This window comes from Chaetura pelagica, unplaced genomic scaffold (assembly GCF_000747805.2).
Source record: "Chaetura pelagica isolate M959 unplaced genomic scaffold, ChaPel_1.0 scaffold664, whole genome shotgun sequence".
In the NCBI taxonomy this organism is placed as follows: domain Eukaryota; kingdom Metazoa; phylum Chordata; class Aves; order Apodiformes; family Apodidae; genus Chaetura; species Chaetura pelagica.
The window spans coordinates 286629-299224 of NW_009952969.1; the positions used below are offsets into that span (position 1 = coordinate 286629).

At 41.5% G+C, this 12596-nt stretch overlaps 1 protein-coding gene across 1 annotated transcript in view; it reads right to left on the minus strand.

Moving 5' to 3' along the window:
- Nucleotides 1–10649, minus strand: part of SIVA1 (SIVA1, apoptosis-inducing factor) — a 12604-nt gene extending 1955 nt beyond the window's left edge. The window contains exons 1-2 of the mRNA XM_009995853.1: nucleotides 10610–10649; nucleotides 158–295 (exon numbers count right to left, since the gene is read on the minus strand). Of these exons, the coding sequence (XP_009994155.1) occupies nucleotides 158–295; nucleotides 10610–10649 (178 nt within the window). The remainder of the gene's footprint in view (nucleotides 1–157; nucleotides 296–10609) is intronic.
- Between the last annotated feature and the right edge of the window lie 1947 nt (nucleotides 10650–12596).

Genomic DNA, 12596 nt, shown 5'->3' on the forward strand with positions numbered 1-12596 from the left:
CTGCTCGGTTCTCCTCGCAGGGAACCGGGGGCTTCGCCCTCAGGAAAACCTCGGCTCCCTGCGGTGCCCGGGCGGCCCTGCCGCGCTTCCCGCCGCCGGACTCGCCTCCTGCTCCGGGTGAGGCACCCGGGGGAGCACAGGAACCAGGCTTAGGAACTTTTAGCTTCGTCAATAAATCCTCTGTCCCCGTTAGCGCTGTCAGACCGGTCTGTCTTTCTGCGGGTCGTGCGAGTTACGTTTGTGTTCGGACTCGCCGGGTCCTTCCCCAGGCCTGAGCCGCCTGCAGCTTTCAGCTCTATAAACGCAACAATCAAAACGTGTGCAGGGGCAAGAATGAGTTTGGGTTTTTTTGTTGCCGTTTTTATAAACCAACAAGAAGGCTGGAGAACCTGCGGTGTTCAGGGGTGCTCCTCAGCACCTGCCAGCAGCAAGGGAGGACCCAGCACTCCTGGGGCTTCAGGGGCTGATCCGTTTGTTGCCAGTAAATCACAGAACTGAAGACTTCCTGCTGCCGTAGTGTGTGGCAAGGAATTACTACAGATCATTAGCTGCTTTATCGGGAAGTTGTTGCCACACGAAGGAAAAAGGCTGGGTGTGTGAACAGGATCTGTAGCTGTTGATCAGCGGGGCACAGATACGTGGCTGAGGGGACCCTCCCAGTAAAGCCACAGGATTTCAGACTACAGACCCATTGCTACCCAGTAAACCCTCTTATGCAGGGGTGCTGGGGGCAGCTGAACTTGTGGGGGTCTTTTGTCCCATGGTTTATGATTCATTGATCATGTGTGTTTATATGTATGACTCCTTAAGCACACGTGTGTCCCGCTGTCCTCGTGGGGCCTGCCATGAGGATGGGTTTACAAAGCTGCAAATACAAAGTAGTTAGGTATAAAAATGTAAGGTAATTTATTAAGGCAAGCTCAAAATACCTGTTCATAAACACACTGACTACAATAGTGCTACTAATAGATGTTAACATTGCTAGCAATGGATGCTTTCACCCCTACCCTACCCAAGGAGGGGTCCCTGCTTGGGAGAAAGAAGAGTGGGTCAGGCCCGTCAACCCGTTCCAGCAGAGGTGCTCTTCTCTTCCCAAACAAAGGATCCAAGGACTAATTGAACGTCTCTTGATGAGGTGGGATTTGGGTCATAACAAGTGTATTGATTGGTTCTCAAAAAACGAATTATATTTATTAATTTGGGAAAAGGTAGGGGAGTCTCCCAGCACTCGCTCCACATGTACATTCAAGCTTCGTTAGCACCCAGGGCTCACTTTGCAGGCAAATCACCAGGTGAAGTCACACAGGCTTGGATCCTGGGTTAAATGCATAACCTCTGGCCATGGAGCCTTCGTGTTGCTTCATTTGCAAACCTCGAGACTCGTGCCTGATGATAAGTAGCCAGAGTCTTGGCCTTTATCACACAACCTCTGACCATGGAGCCTTCGCTTCGCTTCACAAACTCATGCACAGACCTGCCAAGTAGGGAAGGACAGTGAAGTCTCCCTTCCAGCCAGGCCTGCCCTTCCTAACAGACATCAATCAGCCTATTTGTTGTGTCCGAAGGTCAACACCCAAGCAAGCACTGCTTCTCTCCACTCCTCTGCACTGGTCCTTCCAAGAAAACTAACAAAATAAGCACTATACAAGTTCTGTTTTCCCACAGCTGTCTGTAGCAGTCTAGGTATTGTTTTATAGATTTAAACTGCCATGTTCAATTCCAAGTAGCAGTCAGTCTGGTTACTATGTATATTTTGAAAATACATTGTTTTCCTCAAGGCAAATGAGATGTTTAAAACTGGTGTTGGTGTTCCTGGTGCAATGCTTTGCATCAGTTGAATGTGACCAGTCACAGCAGTTGCATTTCTTCCAGAGAGGTTTTTGAATTCAAACCTTCACCTCTATGTGTGCTAGGATTCTGGAAAAAAATAATTATTAAATATAGGAGTGATTCTTCTACCAATGAACACCAGACTCCTGCTTCTACTGGCTGCTGGCCTGCTACTATTTTATAGGTATGACCACTCTGAATTCATACAGGTAAATGCAATTTATTTATTTTTTCTGTAGAGCTGATCAGCCCAGCCTTGTGGTCTGTAGAGTGGAAGCTGCAGTTTCAATGCACAGTAATTCCCAAAAATCTGTTCTGAGCTGCAAAATCTGACTATCCTCACTCTTTCTTTAGCTGCAAAGATTTCTAATTTGACTTTTATTGCAAGTACTTGCAAATGCCTATTTAAAGATGTTCAGTGGGCCGTTTTCCACCGCACATTGAAAACTCATCATATTTTCTTTCCCTCTAGGGCATTATTTTGTAAATATTCATTAGATACATACTCTGATGTCCCTGAAGCTTTCTGGGGAATATGGGTGAATCAGAATGTAATCCTAGTCAGACAGAGCCCAGTCAGGAGAGAGGGCAGCAGATCACACATTTCATTAAAATGGCACAGGAAAAGTGTGGATGGAACTCAGCTGTCTGAGAATTGGATGAAATACAAAGAAAAAAAGTTAAAAGTGCTGTTCTGCTTGTGAAGGAGTGCTCTGAAACACTGATCTCAGAATATGAAGTAGGTTTGAAAGTGAGCAGTGTGTGTTGCAGCAGTGCTGCTGGTGCTGTTGCCAAAGGATAAATCTGAGCACACTTCCATAGAATCTTTTGGGTTGAAAAAGACCTTTAACATCGTCAAGTCCAACCACTAACTTAACTCTACCAAGTCTGGTACTAAACCATGTCCCTAAGCACCAGATCTACGCGTCTTTTAAATTCTTCCAAGGATGGTGATTCAACCACCTCCCTGGACAGCCTATTCCAGTGTTTGATAACCCTTTCAGTCAAAATGTGTCTTCAATTATTCAATCTAAACCTTCCCTGGTACAACTTGAGGCCATTTTCTTTTTGTCCTATCACTTGGGAGAAGAGCCCAACCCCCACCTTGCTACAACCTCCTTTCAGGTAGCTGTACAGAGCAATAAGGTCTCCTCTCAGCCTCCTTATCTCCAGCCTAAACAACCCCAGTTCCCTCAGCTGCTCCTTGTAAGACTTGTTTTCCATTCTTCCTGAGGGCTGATTACAGATTACACTTGACTTGTACATCCCCACTGTAGGGCAGATGAAGAAGTCTTTTTGCAGCTGAGTCAGCCTCATGATGGTGGTGACACCTCTTAGTTGCTTTTCAACCTTAACAACATCTGTTACTGATCAGTTATTTCCTATCTGTAAACTATGAAGGGAAAATAATTCTGTCTGATCTGTACCAAGGTACCTTAACATCCTATAGAGAGTGAATTGGTTCAGGTGCCAGCCCATTGGCATGTTATCCAGTAGAATGATTCACAGTATTAGTTTCACAGCAGTAAGCATTGAGGAAGAGCCACTGGGGAGTTGGAAGTAGAAGAAAGTCTGCAATCTGATCTGGCAAAGCTTGCTGGCATTGAGCATTCAGGAAAATAAATGCTGACCATTTCCCAGGTTAGTTAATGAGATTATGTGGCATGTTTCACAGCTTCTGAATGTGAAAAAGCAACCCAAACAAGTCCCTAACCATAAACGGTAATTGTGAAATATGAGGATTTTGCTTTATCCTTGAAACTATGTTTGTGGGTAAAAAAAGGAGAAAATAAAAATGACAGTCTCATCGTAGCTAGTTTTCTTCTCCTTTGCCTCTGTGAATGTTACAGATAAATGTGGCTTACTTTCAGTTTGCTGCCTGTTGATTTCCTGGGGTGTCTCCTGTATTTGGTTTGGTTGGTTTTGTTGTGTTTTTGGGGATGGTGATTCAACCACCTCCCTGGACAGCCTATTCCAGTGTTTGATAACCCTTTCAGTCAAAATGTGTCTTCAATTATTCAATCTAAACCTTCCCTGGTACAACTTGAGGCCATTTTCTTTTTGTCCTATCACTTGGGAGAAGAGCCCAACCCCCACCTTGCTACAACCTCCTTTCAGGTAGCTGTACAGAGCAATAAGGTCTCCTCTCAGCCTCCTTATCTCCAGCCTAAACAACCCCCGTTCCCTCAGCTGCTCCTTGTAAGACTTGTTTTCCATTCTTCCTGAGGGCTGATTACAGATTACACTTGACTTGTACATCCCCACTGTAGGGCAGATGAAGAAGTCTTTTTGCAGCTGAGTCAGCCTCATGATGGTGGTGACACCTCTTAGTTGCTTTTCAACCTTAACAACATCTGTTACTGATCAGTTATTTCCTATCTGTAAACTATGAAGGGAAAATAATTCTGTCTGATCTGTACCAAGGTACCTTAACATCCTATAGAGAGTGAATTGGTTCAGGTGCCAGCCCATTGGCATGTTATCCAGTAGAATGATTCACAGTATTAGTTTCACAGCAGTAAGCATTGAGGAAGAGCCACTGGGGAGTTGGAAGTAGAAGAAAGTCTGCAATCTGATCTGGCAAAGCTTGCTGGCATTGAGCATTCAGGAAAATAAATGCTGACCATTTCCCAGGTTAGTTAATGAGATTATGTGGCATGTTTCACAGCTTCTGAATGTGAAAAAGCAACCCAAACAAGTCCCTAACCATAAACGGTAATTGTGAAATATGAGGATTTTGCTTTATCCTTGAAACTATGTTTGTGGGTAAAAAAAGGAGAAAATAAAAATGACAGTCTCATCGTAGCTAGTTTTCTTCTCCTTTGCCTCTGTGAATGTTACAGATAAATGTGGCTTACTTTCAGTTTGCTGCCTGTTGATTTCCTGGGGTGTCTCCTGTATTTGGTTTGGTTGGTTTTGTTGTGTTTTTGGTTTGTTTTTTTTTCAAAATAGTAAATAACCATTCCCTTTTGATTCTCTGCATAACATCCATGACTATAAAGATGTCTGTAATATCCTCCTTCGTCTTTTATGCAAGCCAAAATATTTTGTCATGTTGAAGCACTGTTTTGCAGTGTGTCCCAATCCACATCAACTGTGCCACATCCCAGTGCAAAACATGGGAACCCTGAAATGTGGCTTGTTGCTCTGGAAATGGCCTGGGCTGGGTAGGGAGGGGGGGAGCCTTAGGTACCCCAAGAGCTTTGGATAGCAGGAGATTAAGTGACCTGGCATTCCTAAGGTGCAGGGTAAGACAGAGCTGAACTACAATAGACTCTGCCTACAAAATATGTAGATTTAGGTTTTAAACACTCCAATAGGCAGTAATGTTTGTTTCTGATCCATCTGTAGCATAATAATGATAAATGCTTGCCTGTCAGCCAGTGCTTCCAACTACTCCAAAATATAATTAGAAATAAACAGGTAGACTGGAATAAAAATCACAGCCAGTGCAAATCACAGACATTGCAAATCAAGACTGGATGCTTTCTTAAACGGAAAAGAACTTGCAAAGTTAGAAAAGAGCAAACTGAGGAAAATTTTGCCTTCTGTTTTAGGCAAAGTCAGACAAAATATCAGTGATGGCTGATTTGGCTTTGTGAATCTAAATAGTCATCAGTCTTCTTCCTGTTTATGCCTTGTTTTGCAAGCAACTTTTATCCATTTACAGTAACAAGTATTCCCTTTTAGAAACAGGTGGCAGGTAAATAGCAATCCAGGAAATTATACCAGCTTTTAAACTGTTCCAAATGCCTAATAGTAGGTTCCCATTAAGCACTGGACGGCCTGAAAAATACTGTGTCCTTCTCTCCAGCTTCATTTATACCAAAGCCCTCCCCTCCACGTGCTTGTAGTAAAAATTCACCATTGATTCTATTTTTTTCATTATTAGGCTGTTTAGAATTAAATGGAAACATATTAACTAGAGGTGAGACTCTTTAAATAAACAAACAAGCAAGCAAACCCCCTTCAACTCGAGGGTTTAATTAACAATTTCTCTCGATTTGTTCTAGTATAAAAAGAATGGGTTTTGCCCACCTCTCTGATTCTTTTCTAATATTTTAATGATAAAACAGTGAAAAGAATATTCTGGAGATGCTTTTAAGTGGAATATATATTATAGCAGCTGTTCTAGTTGGCCATGTGCCAGCGTGCAGCTGGAGTATCGGGAGGCACACACATCCTCTCTGAGGACTGGAGCAAAGCACCGTGCCCTGTGCACCCAGTCCCACCATTCCCTTCTTTCTGTGCTCTACAATATGGATTTGAAGATAAAAAACCCACCTCCTTGAACAGAATGACACAGGGCTGCTTCCTTTCTTCTGTGCCCTTTCCTTTTCGTATCGTAGCACGTCAGCCTTAACAGACAACATGTTTACAACTCGGATCAAAGGGCTACATGCAGCATAGACCTTATCTGCTCCCCAGTGCCTGTCGTTTTACTGTGACTTGTTAGCAGCAGAGTTCATGCCCTCATCTTGATGAGTTGGTTCACCCATCAAAAAACATTTGATAAGCCAGTGATGCACAGGATTAAGGATTGGCTCTAGAAGTATGCTGCTGCCAAGCCAAAGTTCAGCCCTGGTGACACAGCAGCCAGTGCTCACTCTTAAATTAGTATTGGTGTGGTTGAATTTCGTAGCATGTTACTGTGCTGCCAGCTAGGAGATACACCAGTTCTGCTCACGTAGATCAAACCACTCAAAGGTCCCACCTACACTAGAGGGCACTCTCAAGACTGTAAATGGTTACTGCTGGGAAACCAAAATGGTTGGAAAGTTGTTACTGTTCTGCTGACAGCCATGTGCAAGGTTCACCAAGAGGCTGCTTTCTTCAGGTTGTTGTCGTGTTGGGGTTTTTTTGGTTTTTTTTAATCTGTGGTTGTTGTTCCTGGCCTTTCCAGTTATGTGCCTTCATTTCTGCTGCACACGATTGCCTTTTGTTTTGCCTCTTCTCAGACTATTTTAATCTATAAAGAAAAGAGGAAACTGAGCCCTGGCAGTGGCAACTGCGCTTCCTGACCTAATCTGGTGTCACGGTGCTCTGAATTCTTGCTCTGCAGGTGACAGTGTTTTTCATTTAATACTAGGTGATGATCCTCGGAATTCTTTACATCTGTGTCTAAAAGGTGCTATTCCATAATTTAATGTGGAATTACCTGGGAGAGGCTAGGGGTACCTCTGCCCTTGCACTAGCCCCACACAGTACAAAACACCCTCTACCTCACGGCATGGGAAAGACTGGGCAGAACTCACTTCTCACTGCAGCTGCATCTAGCACTGGTCTTGTCATTTTGCTGTGGAAATGAGCCTTAAGAGCTTTTTATGTTGTTCCCTGCATGCTGGCCTTTATTCACTCCTGAAAGAGCAGTTTTCCTGGAATAACCCAGAGTACCTCCATTCATCTGGAAGGGACTATGTCAGCACATGCTGGTTAAGAAGTTGGCTCTTTGCACTGCCTGTGTCTAACCAGCAGCTCCCCAGCATCAGCCCACGAAGTGTGTTTATTTTAAATGTCTGGCTGTGTTGTCAATCCTGGGTAGAGAGGATCTCTGTCCAGAAAGCAGGAGTTGCACAGAGTCAATGTGAGCCCCTGAACATTGCCAGGATAACATGCTACAGCTACAGGGACCATCACTGGGACTAATGTGGAAATTTTCTCAGTAAAGCCTTTTCAGTTGAAATGTGTTTACACTTGGAAGTCTTGAAGGCACTCATTCTCTTTGCTCTCTGCTGAGCAGTTTGCATGAGGAGTGTGCTGTAAACTATAAAAGTGATGAGCAGTCGTAGGCCTACCATCAAGGGAGCCAATTAATAGAAAGACACTTGTTTGTGCTGCTGGCATGTTTCCTCTGGATGGAAATCAACAATACATTTTGTGTATGGCTCAGACTTCCATCAATACCTGCTTTGGGATTTTAATTATGTAGTCTGGTGCAAATCAATCTCTAATAGACAAAATGTCTTATCCCATTTTTAACACCTTAACTAGCTTACATCTTCTATTTCTTCCACTTGACCTCTTTTTCATGTATAATAAAATGCATTATAACTTATTCTATATATATTTATGCTCAGTACATTCCTGATATGTATATTCATTTTCCTTTTTTTTTTCCTTTCTATTTTTTTTCCTGCATGAGACTTTCAGAGAAGACAGAGATGTGGTATAATTATATCTTCTTTTCTTCTCTGTATCTTTCCTGTCTTCAAGATCTGGAAGATCTCCAGATTGATAGAGAAGGTGTTCAGCATTTAAATGTTTTTAATACTGATTCTTTATCATTACCTAAACTCAAGGAAGGGCTACGTACATATATATATATGTGTGCATGTGTGTGTGTATACACACACACACAAATATATCACCACTGAAACTGGTGCAAATATAAAATTGTAATATTGCCATAGAATAATTGACTAGATTTTTCCCAGCTCTTCAAAATCCATAGTCCTCCAGTGTTTGTTCCAGACACTGGTTCTTCTTTTGGATGAGTTCAGCACTCAGCACTGCAGTGCATGGGCTTGCTTGCCGTTTAATTCCAACTTAGATCTTCTGAAAAAGTTGGAGATGCTTCTTTGTCCAGCACTCTATTTCACTACAAAGTACAGGCAAATACAGATCACTGATCATTCTTATTTTGTCTGCAGAATGTACAGACTTAAAATCAGTGAACCAAATCCTCAGGAAATGGGTTTGATGTATGAGTTACCTTTTCCACTACTTTTATTTAGAAGATAGAGATAGAAACTTTACTCAATAAACAACTTCAAACTATTTTATCTCACATAGACATGATTGGTACAGCTATAAACTGCATTCCTGAATTATGAAATAAAGGGTCTACACAATTGTGATCAGGAAGAAATGCTTCTAATAACCTTTTGAGTTGAGAGTGGTATTATATTATCTGAGAACTGAAAACCTAATACTTTAAAGTGAGGCAGTGAAAAAAATTTTGCTGACAACAGAGGGTTAATCATAGACCTTAGATGGTAGCAATGGACCATAGACCCTGTTAACCATAGGGTAATAGTCTAAATTCAAAGACTTCAGCAGTGTTTTCAAGGAAAGGCTAACTAAAAACATGGAGGTAAATGCAAAATGGGATAAAATGCAAAATGCACTTAAAAATAGATGGCTCCAGAGTATCTTTGGTAGTAGTTGATTTTATGAACAAAGAAAATGCAGTGGCTATAATATACTTAAGACTTAAGGCATTTTATATAGAACCATATAGGGTATAATCAGTTAATAGGGATTAGTATAAAGTGAACAAGTAAGGGAATAAAGGGGAGATGGAACAGATGATGTTCACAAGCTGTGTCTGTAGTAGCAAGCAGTGTAGACCTACAAGAACAAATAAGTAAAGCAGTTGGTGCTCAGGAGCCCATCTGTACTGTAGGTGGATGGTTGCTTCTAACCAGTTTTTGTGTGGTCCCGTGGACTGAACTCTGAGTAGCACCTGGAGCATTACTGGAGAGCATCTTTGGTTCAGTTCCATACAAAAGGAATCCAGCGTTCACGCTGGGTGCGCTATTTCATAGTGCAAACCAAAGCATGGAACAGTGATAAAAGTCACTGTAGTGAGGGATGAAGCCACTACAAGGGCACAGCCTCAATGGCTGGATCAGCTTAAGCAGCAGCAGATTACAGTTCAAAATGCAAAGTTAAAAACTGGCACAGCATTGCCTGTTTCTGATGCTGTAGGATGCTAAGTAAGCAGTAAAGTTGATTGTGTGGAGCTGATGCATGGGACTGTAGCTAGGATTATCTGTAGCAAGGCAGATTCTTGAGACAAGAATGTCACATTATCTCCTCAGTTTTTCTCTTCTTATTCACTGCTTTACTAAGGACATAAAACATGCCACCACAGCAGACAGCAGTGGACATTTAGCATGAATCAGTGGTACCGCTCACCAACATGAATAATAGGAAATACCTTCCCTCCATCTCCTGGCCACTATCCCCCTGGTATAGCCCAGTAGGCCATTTGCTTTACCAAACTCCCTTAAATAAGTATCCAACAGCTCCACAGGCTACTCCCTTCATGCAGTGCCTGCACCCCAAACAGGGGCCTCCTCTGAAGACAAGGTGGTTGGAGCTGGATTTTTCTTGCCTGATGCCTTGTTACGAGTGATGTCAGCTCATCCCTTTTGCAAACATCCATCACTTAAAACCAGCTGATGCCTATGACATTACTGTAGAGGAAGCTGGGCCCCTTCCATAAGGACTAAGGAAGGGCCTAGACCTTGACACCCTGAGAAGTATTACCAGAAGAGAGGAGGGGCAGCAATGTCTGCTATTAATTGCAGCTCTCCAGAGGCAAGACAGGCACATTGTTCCCATTTTTACCAGTCTATCATATTCTTTTCTCCCTTCCAGTTGTAAGACCCAGCTCTCCAGCTGGCAGACAACAGACAGACCAGTAACCAACCAGTGTCTTCCTGGTGGGTTATTTCAGCAAAGGGAGGCTCTCTCAGTTTTGAAGTGTTTTTGCCTTTGGCAATGCCAGTGACATGTGGAGTTGGATGAAACTTCTTCAGCTATCAAAGACCATTCTACGTGAATTTATATACATAACTGATGCAAAGGAAATTAAGAAAATTAATTAGCAGACCAGTTCTCATACAGCTCTCACTGTGCTGAATGGTGTATTAACCTATCATTTACTGGACAGGTGATTTCTATGAAGGCTTCTGAAAGCCCTGACAGTATTTGTGTCTGAAGTTCTCCCACATTTTGGTGTGATAATTATGTTATCTGAGCCAGTACCTACCTTTCCTTCCTAGCACTGTGCTGTCCATAAAGAGCTCCATGGAGTTCACATCAGTTGCTCTGAGCCAGTTGGCATGGCAAGTACATTTTTGTATTAGTTAGATGGGTTTTTTTCTTCATAAAACCACTGTTGACTCAGATGAGCTAACTAAAGATGACTATGAATCCCCAGTGGTGACAGTGGATCCCTGCTCAGTTAGTAAACAGGAAAGTGTGACAAAGTTTATAGATGATGTATTACAGAAAAGACCAAACACTGAGAAGCTGTGGTCTGAAAGAAAAGAGCCATTCACTCAGTAAAGCTGGTAGTTATTTTTTTAAATCTATGAAATAATGAACCAGGTTTTTGTATGAAGTGTATTTAAAAAGAAAAAAAAAAAAAAAAAAAAAAGTAGAGAAACAGAGACCAAGCACTGCTACTTTAAATTTGGTTTAATGTGTATTTTAGGACAAAGTAAACACTGTGGATTCAAAATTAATCTGAAAATCTGCATAAGGTTTAACTATAGTTTGCATGTTACTATGGAAATGCTTAATTTTCTTTCCTGTTATAAAGTGCATTATGCCAGAACTGTAAGACCATTTATAGCCAAATGAAAAATTACAAAAGCTTCAGAATCCTACACTGCAAGTGTTAGGAAGCACACACCTGGCTATGAAGGCCATATCAGAAGGGTGTCAGAAAATACGTCAAATGCATTAATGTGCATGAGTGAATCTAACTGCTACTTTTTAAAAAAACTATAATCTTTATCAGAAATTATGGCATTTTGGAAGATGCTTACCCTTATTCTTCCATCCAGGTATCTCACAGGATGGTACACCAACCAGTTTTAGTCATTATTATTGTATTTGGCTGGAGAGAAAGACGATGTCACAGTGATTTGTTATTAAAATGAAATTCCAAACAATACAAAATAATAAGTGAAATAGCCAAAATGAAAGCAAATTTACGTTAAAATGTTCTCTTAAAGCTTTATGTCACTCAGTAGATTAAAGAGCTTTTCCATAAAAGCCTCAACTTATTCACATTTAACTCAATGAAATTCAATAGAAATAGGACTGTCATTTAAAAAAAATCCATGCTATGAAATGAAATGCATGATCATGTTTTTATGGTAGCAGAGTAAGTCACGGCATAATTGCCTATTGCATCATGCCCATTGACAACATCACTGGGCTTTTGTTAAATCCTTTAAAGCAAAGACAAGCAATGTGGATCTAAAGGAGATTTAATGGAAAAATTACTTAATGGAAAATAAAAAGATTAGGTGGACAAGAGAAAGTAATCCTGTGAAAATTAAACTATAAAACCTATTTTTTTTCAATATGTGAAATACCTCATTTAGAGTTGATAATTTAATCCAGTTATTCAGCACATCAAGTGGCTTGTTAGTCATTGTGGACTTTGCCCATAAATCAACCAAAGCCTAAATATAGCAGCAACCTTCTAACACAACTGCACTGATGGGGCCAAGAAAAGGAACCGTTCTAGATCATCTAGTAGGAAAATGTCACAAGGTTAAGCCATGTGAAAAAAAACCAACTTACTTACTGTATGTCCAAGTATCTTTATGCTCAAGTGACCTCATATAAATGAGGCACACTTCACAGTGCTTGTAATAACTAGCACTTACCAAGCACCTTTCAGGAGTGCTTTGCAAACATCAGATAAGGTCAGAAATCTCATCACTCTCTCCCTAGAACACCCATAAATCCAACAGGGAGAGCTTCCTCATGAACATCAGAGCAAGGACTGCAGGGCTTGACCCATCAATACCCAAAAACCAGTTTAAAAGTGAGGCAGTATTCCTAATGGACATTTTACACACTGATCTCCTTGCTCCTGTTTTGCAAATTATTTGGAGCTGTAGTTGAATTAAGGATTCAAGGCATTGGGCACTATGTTTGTTTGTTTTTAAGAGGTAAGTAATTGATGGCAGGATAAAGCTGATGATGACCTGGGGTATGAAGAGACTGCACTGCAG